General features: G+C 33.1%; 1 protein-coding gene across 3 annotated transcripts in view; it reads right to left on the bottom strand.

Moving 5' to 3' along the window:
• DPP10 (dipeptidyl peptidase like 10) overlaps nucleotides 1-17,604 on the bottom strand; it is a 1,350,210-nt gene that overhangs the window by 310,175 nt on the left and 1,022,431 nt on the right. For all 3 annotated transcript variants that reach the window (XM_078451370.2, XM_078451369.2, XM_078451371.2), the window contains exon 4: nucleotides 15,100-15,194. In XM_078451370.2, coding sequence (XP_078307496.1) covers nucleotides 15,100-15,194 — 95 coding nt within the window. The remainder of the gene's footprint in view (nucleotides 1-15,099; nucleotides 15,195-17,604) is intronic.

The following is a 17,604-nucleotide window of genomic DNA, read 5'->3' as shown; positions in this document are numbered from 1 at the left end:
ATTTCACGTGGAAAATTGAGAGGAAACTTATGGGGTACATTCCTAAAGTCTTATGGGGCAGATGATACTTTTAACTGTTACTAAATAGGTAATTATGGCTGAATGAGTTTGTTATAGACATTCAGTCAAAACCTTCTCCATTATCCCTCCTTTGTTTTTCTTTTTCTTTTTTTTTAAGACTCATTACTTGTTCCTTTTTACCAGTTAATGATAGATACATATCACCCAAGAGATTTGAAATAAAATCCTTTCACAGGACTTTCCAAATGGTGGTGATTGAGTAATTCCAATGATATCAAGGACAAATAGAAATATCTGAAGGAAAAAAATTGCTGCACATAAGCATCAATGCAAAGCTCCAATTTGAAAAGTTCGTGCAAAGAAATTCATAGGAAAAAGCTGAACCAACTGCCAATGCATGTATGACAAGATGATGCCCAACCTCACTCATAATTAAGTAAGTACAAATCAGTATAATAATTAAGGGTTATTTTGCCTCAACCAAAAAAAAAAAACATGTTGTTACAGGAAGAGTACAGTATTAAGCAATATCATATACCACTGGTTGACTTGTTTAATACAATTTGATACTATCTATTAAATTTCAAATTTAATTTCAAATTTCCTTTGACACAGCAATACCACTGTGTGAATTTAGCCTATAAATACATTTCAAAAATTGTTTCCAAGTGTGTCTACAAGTGCATAACAGGAAATAAATAAATAGCACATCATGCAAAGAAATTCTATATAACCATCAAATAATATTAGAGAAAAACAAATGGGTTTATGTAAACAGAACCTCACGTTACATTATTAAGTGAATAAAAAGTGTAAGCTCTCCATACTGTTGAAATATATATACACACACACACAGAGTGTATATATTTGAAAATATTATGTTGTTTATGTAGAGACCTATGAAGATATACAGACTTATTTCTGGAGAATTGTTTGATATTATTTGGTACAAATGTGGACATGGATGTCTTCAAAAAGGATATGGAGGAAAACTTTTATTTTCACTGTATGTGCACATGAGTACCAGCTCTGTCCAGCAGGACTTTCTATGATAATGGAAATATTCTGCACACAGTCTAATGTGTAACCATTGGCTTCACTGGGCTATTGCACACATGAAATGAGGCTGATGTGACTAAGAGACGGATTTTTAAATTTTCACATGATTTTAATGAATTTAAAAATAAATGTAAACAGACCACATGTAGCTAATGACTCATATTAGATAGTTCAATAAACTATTTATAGTTTCTAACCATATATTTTCATTCTATTGTTTTTAGAAATGTCAATGAAAAAGATTAAGAATATTTGTGTCCTTAATTATATTTCATTGAAATATCCATTAAATGTCAGTATTTTAAGGGGCATATATAAATTATGGATACAGTAGGGAATGACCAAGGATAAAAAAGAATGCCATAGAATTGTATTATACAAATATAAGCTCTGATTTATTCAGAATTTATAAACGCTTTGTTCCTAACAAAGAGAATTCACAATGTGAATTCTTTTTTATTTTTAGAAAAAACATATGAGTGTATGTAAGGATACAAGATTTCTCCACATATCTATATGAATTAAATCTTAACTTACCACTTCTTTTATAAAAAAATAGAATGTTATTCTAAGTATTTTTCTTCTAAAATGAGTAACACCATGGTGTTGCCACTTATACTGATGTGAATAATCTCTCATTCTGAATAAAATATGATTGTACTTCTTTAGTTAGAAATACATATTTCATTATAATTTACTTTTTGAAATTATAATCTGGTTATTCATTTATCTTAGATATTCTTTCTTCCTTAATGTTTCATTAAAATCTATAGTATATACAACTGAGTCCTGAAGAAAGTTTTTCAAAGTTGCATAAATAAGAATATCTGGGACCTGATGAACATTTTTAAAAGTTGTATAAATAAGATAGAACTATTTAAGAATAGTCCAGGTATTTAAAATAGGCTGGAAAAGGTTCATAATGTCAGACAGTATAGCTGGTAAAGGATAGGATTTTCATTGTAATCTCTCCCAATTCATATAGTAACTCTTAACCATTGATTATCTGTATTAATGGCTAAGAAGTTGCAATCATTCAGTTAATACAGAGAGTCTATTATCTAAAAGAAAGAGATAAGAAGAAGGAATGAAAGGAGGAAGGAAGGGAGGGAGAGAGGAGAGAGGAGAGAGGAAGGGGGAGGAGGGAGAGAAGGAAGGAGGCAGAGAGGGAGGGAGGGAAGAAAGGAAGGAAGGAAGAGACTATTAAAGACAAAGCACCACTTTTCTAAAGATGAAAATGACTTCACTGTTTTACAGAGAATATCTAAGCAAGGTGAGAACAGACAACTATACTTAGTTATATTGTATTGGGGAATTCCTTATATTCCTTCCTGCTTTGGTAAAACTGAATGCAGAATATAAAATGCAGAGAAGAGAAATAGGAAAATAAAAAATTCAAAAGTAATAAGTAAAAATTTCTTAATGTGATGAAAAATATTAATGTACATTTACAAGAAGCTCAACAAATTTCTAGTTAAAAAAATTTGAAAAGGTCCTCACCTAAACTAATCACAGTCAAATAGTCAAAAATCACAATGAATGAACTTGTAAACAAGAGAAAAAAAATAATGTATCACACAGAATGGATAAGATTAACAGCTAAATTTTCTTAAGAAACCATACATGTCGCATGTCAGGATGACATCTTCAAAGTATTGAAAGAAAAAAACATCGTCAACAAATAATCCTATATTGAACTAAACACTCCTTCAAAAATCAGGGAGAAATTAAGCCACATCTAGATAAACAAAAATTGAGAGCTTTTGTTGCTACCAGACCTGTGGTCAAATAAATATTAAAGGGAGTCCTTCAGGTTGAAATTAAAGGACACTAAACAGTAACCTGAATCCACATGAAGAAAAAAATGATCTAGTAAAGGTAACTGCATGGAAATTATGAAAGGCAGCATAAACACACTGTAATTCCTCTCTCCCTCTATTTATTTAAAAAGATGGCTTCATAAAAATAATTTTAAAATTGTATTGTTAGGTTAAAATGTATAAAGCCATAACTTGTTTGACAACAAAAATGCAAAGGAGAGAGAAGAAATGGAAATATGTTGGTACAGTTTTTGTATACTATTTCCATCAAGAAAATATACCAATTGTAAACAAATATGTACTTGAAAACAAAAAGCAAAAGTTCCAAAATACATAAAGAAAAATGAACAGAATTGAAGGGAGAAATAGACAATCCAACAGTAATAGTTTGACTTCCTGAGACAATTTCAATAATGGATAGAACTAGGCAGATTATCAATACGGAAAAAGAAGACTTGAACAACATTATAAAGCAAAAGTATCTAACAGACAGAAATCCCTAGAAAAAAAATATATTTTAAGGAGAGGCACATGGAACATTCTCTAGGGAGAGACCATATGTTAATTTACTGGTTGACCTTAAAATTCAAATGAAACACTCTCTAGGGATAGACCAAATGTTAATTTATGGGTTGATCTTAAAATTCATATGAAATGAAAGGGACCAAGAATATTCAAAACAATCTGGAAGAAGAAGAATGTTTGAGTACTCACAGGTCCTGATCCGAAGTCTTACCACAAAGCTACAGTAATCAAGATTGTGATAATGGCATAAAGATAAACATACAAATTAAGAAAATAGAGAGTCCAGAAATAAATCTATACATCGGTGGTCAACTGATATTTTACAAGGTGCTAAAACCATTCTGTGTGGATAGTCTTTTCAAACAATGTTGCATGAACAAGTGAATATCCACAGGCAAAAGAATGGATACCCTGCCTCACATCATACACAAAATTAACTCAAATCACAGAACTAAATGTAAAAATAAAAATTGTAATATTTTTAGACAAAAACACAGGAGTAAATCTTTATGATAATGGTTTGCCAATAATTTCTTGGATTAACAACAAGCTATATAAGACAAAAGAAAAATAGATAGACTTGATTTCATTGAACATAAAACCCTTTGTTCATCAAAGGATATCACCCAGAAAGTAAAAAATTACACACCTGGCAGAAGTGATTTGCAAATTTTATATATGACAAGGAACTTCTATTTTGGAGATATAAATGGACACTTACAATTTAGCAATGGAAAGAGTCTAGTTAAAAAGTGGGCAGAGGATGTTATCAGAAATTTCTCTAAAGAAATGCAAATAGCCAATAAACATACGAAAACATGCTCAACATCATTAGTAAATTCAGGAAATGCAAACCAAAGCCACATGTTATACCACTCCCCACACACTAAGGTGACTACAATAAAAAGGTAGACAACAAGCATTGACAAAGATGTGAAGAAATTTGGCTCCTCTTATACTGCTGGTGAAAAGGTAAATAGACAGGACCACTTTGGAAAATAATTTCATAGTTCTTCAAAATGCTAAACACAGAGTTACCATATGACCCAGAATTACACTGCACAATAGTGGAAAGATGTCAAGAAAGAGCAATGAAAACATGTACCTACACAAAATTTGCATACAAATGTTTATCTGAAAACTTCAAATGTTCAATTGAAACATTGAAACATTGAAAATTGAAACATTGAAACATGTTTCATGGTAGCCCTAAAATTAACCAATTCAAATGTTTATTAACTAGTGAATGGATCAAAAAAGTAGCATATCACACAATGGAATATTATTTAACAATAAAAAAGAATGAAGTATTGATATATCTGAAAACATATATAAACCCTGAACATATTGTGCTAAGTGCAAAAGTTAGTCATAAAAGACCACATACTGTGTATTTCATTTATCTGAAATGAATGGAACGCATAAATCCATAGAGATACAAAGTAGACTACTAGTTGCAGGAGGTTGCAGAGAAAAGAACCCAGAACTGGAGAAAGACTTGTAGTGTGTAGGGGTTTCTTTAAGGGTAGGTGAAGATGTTCTAAAATTAGACTGTGGTGATGGTTGCACAACTCTGTCAGTATACTAAAAAACATTGAACTGTACATTTCAAATGAGTGACAATTATGTTATATGAAGTATATGCCAAGAAATCTGTTAGAAACACACACACACACACAGACACACAGAGGAGGAAGATAAATTAGAAAAGAAATTGAAGAGTAGTATGATAAATTCAGAGGATTCAGTGTTATTTGCATAGTTTAATTTCTTTCCCAAGTGTTAAAGTAAACTTTTAATTCAGATCTAGTTTTGCCATTAGTCAAAAGCAAGAAAAACAAATCAGTTACAGGAGTCCTACTTTGCTTATCACGTGTCATTAATTAATAAATGAACAGAGGGGCTCCTGGGTGGCTCAGTCAGTTAAGCGGCCCACTTTGGCTCAGGTCATGATCTCATAGTTTGTGATTTCGAGCCCCACATCGGGCTCCGTGCTGACAGCTCAGAGCCTGGAGCCTGCTTCGGATTCTGTGTCTCCCTCTCTTTCTGGCACTCCCCTGCTCACACTCTGTGTCTCTCTCTCAAAAATAAATAAACATTAAAAAAATCAAATAGATGAACAGATTTTCCTGAAATTAAGGTGCAGGAGACATTTCTTTCAATGTCTAATCAGTAATGAATGCATCTGGGGATAAAATGAAGCTTCTTATATTTATATATATTTCTTGGATAGCCTACAAATTAACCATGTTTCAAAATAATAAAGATGTTGCAAAGAATCAAGTAATTGTTTCCTGTAAATGTCAATCTCTGCTTAAAATGAATATCATTCACTTCAATAATTGGAAGATCTTTTTACTTGCTTGTAATCTGATGAGATCACACCTGTATTGAACGGGGAAAATTATTATTTTGGCTTATAAATTACCCTTTTTGCAACTGATTCAAATTTTAGGAGAGTTAATTAAATTTCATTTTTTCCTACATTCTCTCATGGACCAGTATGAATAAAATATTTAAATAAATGATGCTATGTGGAAAAGAAAATAAATCTGATTAATTCATAAAATGTACACTATGTGTCTACTTTGTGCTATGCCATCATTGTTCTAGTCACTGAAAACAAAAAATTGAGTAAGTTTTGGTTGGCCTCTTCTCTTAAGATATTCATAAACTAGTGAAAGTTTAATGAAAGATATAAAAATGTATCATAACGAATTAATTAAAACATAATCAAAATTTATCTTTGGATGAGCTTACATATATCTGGGTTCTAAATCAATAACTACTTCATTAATTATGTCAACCATCTATTTGAGTCTTTTGAAATTAAAGTTTTAATTTTAACATTTCAATCAAGGAACCTGATACTCTATGCAGAAAACCTGAAAGCCTCCACCAAAACACAGCTGGAACTGATAAATAAATTCAGTAAAGTCTCAGGACATAAAATCAATGAACAGAAATCTGTTGCATTTACATACACCAATAATAAAGCAGCAGAAAGAGAAATCAAGGAATCAATACCATTTATAACTACACTTAAAATCATAAGATATGTAGGAATAAACCTAACCAAAGAGGTAAAAGACACAATTATTATTACACAAAGCAATCTATACATTTAATGCAATCCCTATTATATTACACAAAGCATAAATCCCTATACACAAAATCTGTATTACACAAAGCAATCTATATTTAATGCAATCCCTATTAATATACCAACAACATTCTTCACAGAACTTGAACGACAATCCTAAAATTTATGTGAGTCACAAAAGACCCTGGATGGCCAAAACAACCTTGAAAAAGAAAAGCAAAGCTGAAGGAATCACAATTCTGAACTTCAAGTTATATGACAAAGCTGTGGTGATAAAAACAGCACGGTACTGGCACAAAAGTAAACTCATATATCAATAGAACAGAATAGAAAACCCAGAAATGAACCCACAACTATATGGCCAATTAATCTTTGACAAAGCAGAAAAGAATATCCTTCGGGGAAAAGATAGTTTCTTCAACAAATGGTGATGGGAAAATTGGATAGCAACATGCAAAAGAAACTAGACCATGTCCCTATACCACACACAAAAATAAACTCAAAATGGGTGAAAGACCTAAATGGGAGACAGGAAACCATCAAAATCCTACAGAACACAGGTAGTAACCTCTTTGAAATTGGACATGGCAACTTCTCACTAAATATGTCTCCTGAGGCAAGGGATACAAAAGCAAAAATAAACTGTTGGGACTTCATCAAAATAAAAAGCTTCTGCACAGCAAAGGAAACAATCAACAAAACTAAAAGACAACCTATGGAATGGGAGAAGATATTTACAAATGATGTATCTGATAAAGGGTTAATATCCAAAATCTATAAAGAACTTAAAAAAACTCAATACCCAAAAAACAAATAATCCAATTCAAAATAAGAAGACGCAAATAGACATTTTTCTAAAAAGATATACAGATGGCCAATAGACACATGAAAAGAGGCTCAATATCACTGATCATCAGGAGAACACAAACCAAAACCATAAGGAGACATCACTTCACACCTGTCAGAATGGCTAAAACGAACAACACAAGAAACATCAGGTGTTTGTGAGGATACAGAGAAAGGGGAAATACTATTACTGTAGCCTTCAGAGTGGTCTTACAATTTCGACTTCAAAATCCCTAGAGTATATTCTTCACATAACAAAGTGTTCTTTTAAAGTATGACTCAGATATCAAAGTGTGCCTATTACAAAACAAAACAACATAATTTTTCTAGTAGTTATTCTACTGGGTTCATCTGGTACCATTCTCTGCATTCTCCACTGCTTATATATTTTCTATTCTTACAATAGATCTACGCAGTTCCTACCCAAGGTTCTTTATAATGATTCTTCTTTGAGCCTACAAAACTCTTCAACCTCATCTTGAAATGTTGCTTCTACAGTGGACCTTTCCTAGGCACCTAATCCTTGTCTAATCCCCACTCTATGCCACCTTTTTTTTTCCCCAAGGACTTAATACTAGCTGCAACTGCTTATATTTCTACTTGAGCATTTGTTTGTTGTTGGTTTGATACATCTGTCTTGCTCAACATGTATCCCCAGAACCTGGAATATAATCTGATAAGTAGCAGGGGCTCAATAATTAGTTGGCAAATGCATTAATAGACTAAGACAGGATGAGTCATTTTAACAATGATGCAGCAACAGTACAGAAATGGAGAGGGAGAAAAATCTCTGTAACCTTTTAAGAGATGTAAGAATCTCAAATGTAGACTAGATTTTTTCAGAAAGATTAATCAAGGGATAGCAGAGCCGTGAGTGGCTTGGTGATATAAGTGTGTGTATGTGTAATTGTGGAATGCAGATAATGTTGTTTCTCTTTGTTTACATGAGCAGCATTTCCACAAGAACTGAAAATAACTGCATTGGAAACAATGATGACATAGGTGACAGTCCGTGAAAATTCAAAATATGCTAAAAACAAATATGGTGACTTCAGCAAAGCCAAGGCAACAAAAACACATTTAAAACACATTTTACTTTTTATTTATTTTTTTTCTTTTCATTTCATTGTCTGCTGCTTTCTTCCTGATTAACTGGTGATAAAATACGTGTGTATGTGCATATACACAGATATACACATATATATGTGTAGATATACACATATACACACACATATACCTATATTTGATTCAAGTATGTTTTGTAAACAGTTTAAGGAATAAGTACACAAATACATATAGAAATTCCTTATACAAAAATATGAAAGAATTTTAATTTATTTTACATTTCTTTAAGAATTTAAAATGAAAAACTTATCTAGGCCTATTAGAAGCAACACTAGGCTAGGAGTCAAGAAATTTGTATTCCAGTCTTAAAACTCCACTAAAGCATTGAGCAAGTCACCGTATTTCTCTGGGTCTCAGTTTCTTTTTATTGAAACTAAAGTAGAAGACAGGGAGAATGCTTTCTAGCTCTGTAATGGGCTCCCATTATCATTTAATGAATGCTGAATGCCCTATATTACATTCCATAAGCACACTGAAACACTAATTTACTATATTAGTCCCAACGTATTATGAAAATATCTGCACTCTTTAGTGCAAATGGTTGCAAAATTCTGCTTCATGCATGGTTTTCCATTAACCAAAGCTTCACTAATCAAGGTTTTCTGAAAGAAAGACAAGAAAGACAAGAAAGACAAGAAAGAAAGAAAGAAAGAAAGAAAGAAAGAAAGAAAGAAAGAAAAAGAGATGAGGGAGGAAAAAAGGAAGGAAGAAAGGAAGGAAGGAAGGAAGGAAGGAAGGAAGGAAGGAAGGAAGGAAATCCTTATGTCATAGGGACCTTGCAAACATTCAAAGGTCTATTAAAATGCATTTGCTTGCACAAATTCCACCATGCTAGCCAGCTAGCTTCCATTATCCTATCTGACACACACCAAAGAAATTTATAGCCCCAACCCCGGGAACACTAAGTAAGAATCTTTAAAGAAGCAAATACTGGAATTGTAATAATTTTATTGCACATATTTAAGAGGAGTATTAGATATAGTTGAAACAAGCTCTTGTTCAAATCGTTAAGTAAATGATGTTTAAATAGAAAGTAGTGTTTTGCTCCTACACAAAGGAGACCTTTGATATATTAAAGGCAAAAATGCTTATACCATCCACGACATTTTATCTCAGTGAATAAATGTAGTAGCATCTGTTTCCTGGATCATTCACAATGCTAATTAAGGGTGAAAAAGAATATGGAGTGGTCTCTCTTCAAGTCTTTATCACCTATAGGGAACTGTATGAATAAGTGTATGGAATTTTAGAATAATCATGTCACACTTGCAAACATATGGAGACAAGAGTATCTGTTCTCACATTTTATATTTGTCCTTGAAGAAACTTCCAGGGTGAGGATCAAAATTTTCCTTTCCGATTCTCCTGTTTTGACAACGATTACTTATAAAACTATGCAGGAATTCATTTTCACATTCATCTAACTTAGAGAAAATTTTGAACAACTTAAATATTCACAGTAGATTCCATGTCCTCTTTCTTAAATGAAAAAACATAAACAAAATATTCCAATCCTTGCTGAAAAATATTACCTTATTTCCATTCTCCTGAATGTGCATTGATGGTGTGAATATAGTATGATACTTCTTTGATGCCTAAGAGTTGGAAATTATGTACATCATCTAATTAAATACAAATGATCATTTTTAAAATGAATATGGGTGTACAAAGGAACTACATACTTTCAAGGTGAATAATAAAAAAAAATGTCACAAATATAAATGTATCTAATGATAGGGAGTGGTTATTGCTTTTGGGTAGAAGACGGATACGCCCAAACTGAAGACTGAATTCTACTCCTGAAACCAATATTGCACTCTATGTTAACTAACTAAAAATTAAATTAAATAATATATTATTATTGTTATATTTTATATTAAACAATATAATGCCAATGTAAAGAATTATGCTGGCTGGGGCACCTGTGTGACTCAGTTGGTTCAGCATCTGACTTCAGCTCAGGTCATGGTCTCCTCATCCTCAAGTTCGAGCCCCACGTTGGGCTCTGCGCTGATGGCTCAGAGCCTGGAGCCTGCTCTAGATTCTGTGTCGTCTTCTCTCTGCCCCTCCCCCACTCACGCTCTATCTCTCTCAAAAATATAAACATTAAAACAATTTAAAAAAAAGAATCATGATGACTGGAACATCAAGTAGTCATGAGTTTTCATCTTCTAACTTAAAGGAAATCACTTACTTCTTTGTCAAAGGAGTTGACAATAGCCAGTAAGTGATACTAACTTGTTGGAACAATAACATGTCTCAATTAGAAGTACCCCAGAAAATTATACGAAATCTGGGGTCATACTTTTAGCCTGTCCTCTGCCCTATCCAAAGAAGAGAAATCCAAGGCCAAATGATTATATTCATGCCTGCTGGTCTTCTTTTCCAGGCCTGTCCATAAAAAGAAGAAACATGTCTCAAGAAAATGAAGGTGGAAGCTTCAGCTGAAAATCTTTTCTGACAGAAAAAAAAGAACCATTCCTTGTTGTCATCTTAAGAAAAAAACCAAAAAAAAAACAACAAAAAAAAAAACAAACACCTGTTAATTATCTCATGGTTTCCCTGGTATTCCTGCCTAGAACCAGATCTTGCAAATTTCCACTACTGATGTTCTCGACTAGCTAATTTTTGTTGTCGTTGGAAGGAGTTGTCTTGTGCATTGTAGAATGTTTAGTGGCATCTGTGACTAGATTCCCATGGCACACTCACTGCTTATCTCCAGCCATAACAATCAAGAATGTCTTCAGACTTGCAAAATGTCTCTTGATGACAAAGTTAGACCAACTGAGAACCACTGCTTGAAAGAAACTGTATTGTCATGCACACAGCAACTGCATAAGTGTGCAATTCCTGTGATTTCATTGGCCCATCAATATTAGTTACAATACTGATATTACTTACTACCAGGATACCAACACATAGTGCTAAAGCTAGATCTTAAAAACAAACAAACAAATTCTCCAGGATTAGAGCCAACATATAAAGCCACTCGGGCAGTCAGAACTGTCTAATAACCTTTCTTTATTTTAAATTTTTCCAAGTTTTTATTTAAATTCCAGTTAGCATAGTATTATTTTCAGGGATAGAATTTAGTGATTCATAACTTACATACAACACCCAGTGCTCATCACAATAAGTGCCCTCCTTATCTTTTTTTCAAATTTTAAGAGGTGAAATTTTGGGTGTCTTTATCCAGTAAGTATTTATTGGTGCCAGAATTTTTTGATAGGGCACCTATTTCCTTAAACATGAACTGAAAAATAAGTTTCTTGATTTCATGGTGGTAAAAAAACAGTTGGATCTATTCCCTCCACCCCCACATACCTAGTGGCAGAACAAATTAAAAAAAAAATAAATAGAAATATTATGACGGCATGCAAGCCAATGGAAGATCTCTCCACACACGATGAATCAATAAATACTCCCTGGTTCCAGTCAAACCTACTATTTTTTTAATGGCCTATAAAAAGACAGTTGGACCCCCCAAAATGTGTAGCTAACATTTTCCTTGGAATCATCTGCTTCCATATATGAAGTTCCTCCCTCTAGCATGTTTTTAAAAGCTTGCAGATTTTCAGAATCAAAAAGATATGAGTCTTATCCATCAACCACCCATTTCCATATTAGTACATCAGGCCCATGTTTCCAATTCCCTTCTAATTTAAACTGGTGATTTGACAGAACTATTTATGGTTGCTGGTGTATTCTGCTAAGACCACTGGTGATATTTAATTTACTGACAGCAGAAAGAATACAGCTAATACTTATGAAACATTTCTTCATTATTTCATTGTGAATGAGCTTTTGTTTGAAATAGTCTGGCTTTAAGAGATAAAATTTCCAAACACTTAAAAATGATTAAGAGCAGTTTTGAGGCTAAACCAGTTATTTTGTACAACTCATCTTCAAAAAGTTATATACTCTTTAATTTCCTCTTTCATTAAAAAATCTACCTATCTTCAATCCAAAAGAAGCCTTAAGACAATAATTTTAGGAAAAGGATGTACTTTTGTTTTATTTTTGAAAGCCAGGTCCAGTATTATTGTTACTCAGAGTCTGCTAACCATGATTACATAGCTAAAAAGTACACACTATTCATATTTAAAATATTTTTAAGAAGGAAATCACAATATAGTGTTATCTTATTTTTTATAATAAAATGACTGTTACATTTTAGAATAATATTTCCTACTAAATAATAAGCTATTCTGTTATCACATTTCTATCAGTAATGTGTTTATTTTTTTAATTGACTTGGCACTTTGACTACACAGCCTTTATAGTGATCATAGCCAATTAATTATGATTCTAATTAAAATATTGATAATTGTTCAATGAAAAAACTGCTGTGTTAATAAAATTCTTATGCTCTAGTAAGAGAGTTTTTTTCAACAGAATGGCCTAGCATGAGCTTTGAAAATACAACTACATTTAATAATGCTATCATGGAGTGGGGAGGAAATGATTAAATGAATTCTTCTGAAGAAATAAAGAATCATGGTTGTATATTTGTTTTTTTGTTTTCTTTTACAGTTTTCAGTTAACTAGTTGCAAATATATGCCACACTCCAATCCCTTATCCTTGCACCAACCCCCCCCCCCCCCCCCGCCACCCACAGTCAATTCGACACCTCTAGGACTTATAAATTGCTTAATTATCTGTGTTGTGAGATAAATGTCTTTAGGGAGCCCATGAATCTTAGAAGATCAGTAAATTGGAATATTTGCTAAATATGACTCTGTGGTAATTAAAAGTCATTGCCTACATACAAGAGAGTAGAAGAGACCTCAAAAGGATGCAAAAAGATTAAACACACATGCACAAAGATAAAATGGTATTAATCAACACATGGAGAAACTACAGCAAGATGAGGTGGGGGTGGTGTGAGGTACCAACAAAACACGTATCATAGAAGCTAAGAAAGCAAGGACCAAATGTCGAAAAAAATACATAATCTGTGACCACAGTGAAGACCTCACCAGCCTGTATAAAGGCAAAGGTCAGTAAGGAATAGTCACATAAATGAACCTTCATGTACTGAATGCCTATAACTAACTTAAATGTCTGGCCACTGAAGGTCTATACTCCACATCAAAAATGACACTTTATGATAAAACAACAGAACAACAGCAACAACAAAATGTATTTAGTTTTTTTTTCCCTAAACTAATTTTACTGACAATCAATTCATACTGACTTTAATCAGCCAATCATTAGCATACCCTCTGTCATTACCAATTCTGCTTTCTGCCTTCTATCCTACGGAAGGATTCTTTTCCATTCATTTCAACATCTCTTGGTAATTCCTCAGCCTTTTCTCTAGTATCCCTGAGGACCATGCAATTAAGAAATAATACACATTGCTCTATTCTGTTTATTAAACTTTTTCATTAGGGTTAGTATGTTCTGCCCTAAGGAAATCCATTTATTTAGAAAGTGAGTAATATGCCTTATGAACAGTTGCATTTAGAAGCTGTCCCTCTAATCTCTGTGAATTAACCAATGAGTTTAAAAACAAAAATATCCTTATTCTGTTAGTTTCTGACCTAATTACTAAAGTACATCAGATGTTTGGTTTAATGTAGCCTAATAGATATATAACTATATAAGCACTTCATGATTTCAATGACTATTTTTTTCTTAATATATAAAAATACTAAACAAGAGAAGGTTCCAGTCTATTTCACCTGGCCATCCTATAATAAACATGAAGTCTTGAGGTCTATTTTAGATGTACAAGTAGAAAAAAGAAAAAAATAAAGTAGCTCATGATTTGCTCACTGATTTAATTTGCATAGAAGGTCCTCTGAGGCTCTGGACTATGGCTTCATACAAAGCCATCTTATAGGTAATATAGTGAACCTTTGATTATATAAAACTGTCAGCAAATAACTGTGCACTATTTTTCAGTGGTGTTTGACAACTGAATTTTGAGTATCTGCAACATTTCATTCATTAACACTCACTCAACAGATAATCATCACAAAATCTAGCCTTAAGAAGTTTGAATTTACAAGAAAGAAAAGATTCATATTCTTTTGTAAGAGCAAAACAAATACATTCCATTATTTAAACATTGTCAGGCTAACCAGTGATTCTGGAGAAGCAAACTGAAAATGATAGAAGTCTAAATCATAAAAGCAAAACACTCCAACAGAAGGCCAGCCGAAGGCCAGTTTTAGAAAGCCTGCCTTCTGCTTGATCCAGAAAACCACAACAAATTTAGAAGTCAGGAAGAATGAAAACTGGGAGAAAAAGGTTGTGATAACTTGTGTCAGATTTTTTTTTATCTTGATATTCATATAACTGATTTTACATAGAAAATAATGGAAGAAATATTCGCTGTAAGGAAATTTCATTCTTAGAAACATTTCTCATTTACTAAAATGGGGAGATATGAAGAGAAATGGAGAGAAATGAAGCAGATGGTCACATGGGCATTTTCTATTAATAGATGTACTGATTCTAATGATATTCCATCCTTCTTTACCTGAAATGTTTTGCAGGTGCTGGAGCTGAAGAAGAAAAAGTTATGTGCACCTAGAGAGCATTCAAAACAACACTGAAATGCATAAAGTAATTAATTTTTCATTACTTACAAAAGTTGTGTTTTCCAATAATAATGTGGTGGCATTTGTTTCTATATTCAGTTTAATGACATGTCCATTCTCGCTTTTATACACCACATCTGTATCTGCAACAACAAAGATATTAACAATTGACAAACACATTGACTAGGTAATACAATGACCTGTAGAGGAGAAAACGTGCATAACAAACAGACACACTTAGAACAATCATTGTTAGCCTTTAATAACGGAGCAAATTTTTGTATTTGGCTCACATTAATCTTCTGCAGTGATCAGGAAGCCTGGCTAGCACATGGTCTATTGTGCAGTGAAAACAGGGTTAGTGAGAGGGCCACTCAGGTTTCTGGTTTAACAACTAAAAATTAATTAAAATACGGGAAATATGCTGCCCATTCCGGGATGAGAAAGAAGGGACAAAGAAATGCCTCCAGTTACCAAGATAAGCTGTTACTGATTCATAATCCAGTTAAGCTGACAATAAAGGCTGTCATTTACCGTAACTCGACACAAGTCTAAGCTACTCCTACTAGACCACCCTCATGCACACTTTATGCTTCCCGTCCTACCACCCCTCAATTCCCATCCAATCTTTCTCCTTAGGGTTGGGAATTTTGTCTCTGACAGGTTATCTGGCTTGTGTGACCACAGCCCAAAATCTCTGAGGGAAATGAGTTTTTTTTTAAATAACCACATGGCTTCTGGACAGTTGTTGATCTTATATATGAGTTAACTTCAACCACATATGTCAGGAAATTAAATCATTCTAAGAATATGTCAGACTGAAAATATCAACAGGAGGGAAAGCTGTCAGAGAGGATACTCAGAAGTTAAATATATACATATTACATATATGTGTGTGTGTGTGTGTGTGTAAAAAATACCCAAATAAAAGTAGACATGAGTGTTTTTTTAATGATAATCTTCTGTCCAATTTTGCTCAATTCTAACTTTTGCATAGTATTGCACCTCCCTAACCCTCTGTCCATTCTTGGAAGAAAGGCAATATTGAAGGAGTTTGGGTCCACTATCCACAGTGAATGAAGTTATACAAGATACAATTTCTCAGAACCCAAATGTCTTCACATGTATAATGGTAAACAAGTACTCCATGGTGGGTTATGAAGATTATATGGAAATGTCTGAAAATTCAGACAGAACTAGGTTTTCTCGCTTGTTCTCTAGTTATTTCAATATTATAAAAAGCTATAGTCAGAAATCATATGATGAGAAGCAATCAATACTAGCAGAAATTAAGTTTGTCTTTTTTGTATCTGTGTTTCATTTAAGAAGACTGAGAGCTCAATATGACTCTCCTACTAAGGTTAAGGATGGCACAGGAGGCCAGTAGTTCCTCTTGAGCTTAATGAGGACAATGGAACATTGAATCAGGAACGACAAATGGTGTTTTAAGAAAGTAGGAAAAGAGGCAAAAAAAAAAAAAAAAAAAAAAAAAAGATATTCAAGTTACTTTCTGAAGCGGGCCGTATGGGCAGATCTTCAAAATAAGGCCTGTATCACCTTCTGAACTTCTCTCATCAGCAATAAATAAACTGAGTTCTCCTCTCACTAACTTTACCTGTTGTCTTTTCTAGTGATGTAGAACAAACAACAGTTGTACACAAATAATAAATATTTATTTTGATTTATATTCCTTTCCTCTCTGGCCTTTCTTTTCTACCCTGTGTTTAGGATCATAAGTCAGCAGCAACACTGGTCTGGGTTATTCATTTGGCTTTGCCAGCTGATTCGAGTCTTCTTTCTGCTCTCAGTTGATGTTTGCATGAATAAAGAGTCGAACCTTAACACCTCTGTTATTTTTCTTGATATTCTCAATTCTGGACCACTTCTTGATATTGAAGACCCGACAAGCATGCCTTATCAAGACATCCTCATAATATTTTCACTATAAGTCAAAAGAAAAAAAAATTCCCCTTTCTATTATACTGTGAAGATAAAACCAAAAGCCAGCAATGTGTGGTTCTTCTTCTAGAGGATAAACACATCACATAATTCTAAACAGGGATTAGGTCTTTGGCCTTAAGAAGGAAGAAGAGCTCAGAGAGCAACTGTAATATGAATAGTGGTTCCTCTTCAGTGGAAGGGTTAGAGTAATGTATGGCCCCAGAGTCTCTCACATTAAGAGAAAACTCTAAGCAGGTGATGGATTATATCAAGAGTAGAGGAAGGAAAACTAGGTTTTGTTCTCCTTAGAACCAAAGTAGAAGGAAGCGAAGTTTATTTGAGAAGATAAATACTAACTGTAATATTTTAAAAGTAAATTTTGCTGAATAATTACTTAGACTTGAAAAACATGTACAGAGATTTGAGATTTACAAATACCTTGAGATCTGTACACCTGCAAATGTTACCACTAGACTCAACATTGCATTAGCAGGAGAAAACTACTTTCTTTAATTCAAGTGTAACTCTCTAGCTTAAAATTTAATACAGATTTCGGCATGAATTATTTAAATTTTTTTAAAATGTTTATTTTTGAAGGAGAGAGAGACAGAG

This window comes from Panthera onca, chromosome C1 (genome assembly GCF_046562875.1).
Source record: "Panthera onca isolate mPanOnc1 chromosome C1, mPanOnc1 haplotype 2, whole genome shotgun sequence".
NCBI lineage: Eukaryota > Metazoa > Chordata > Mammalia > Carnivora > Felidae > Panthera > Panthera onca.
This window is presented reverse-complemented; position numbering and strand designations above follow the sequence as displayed.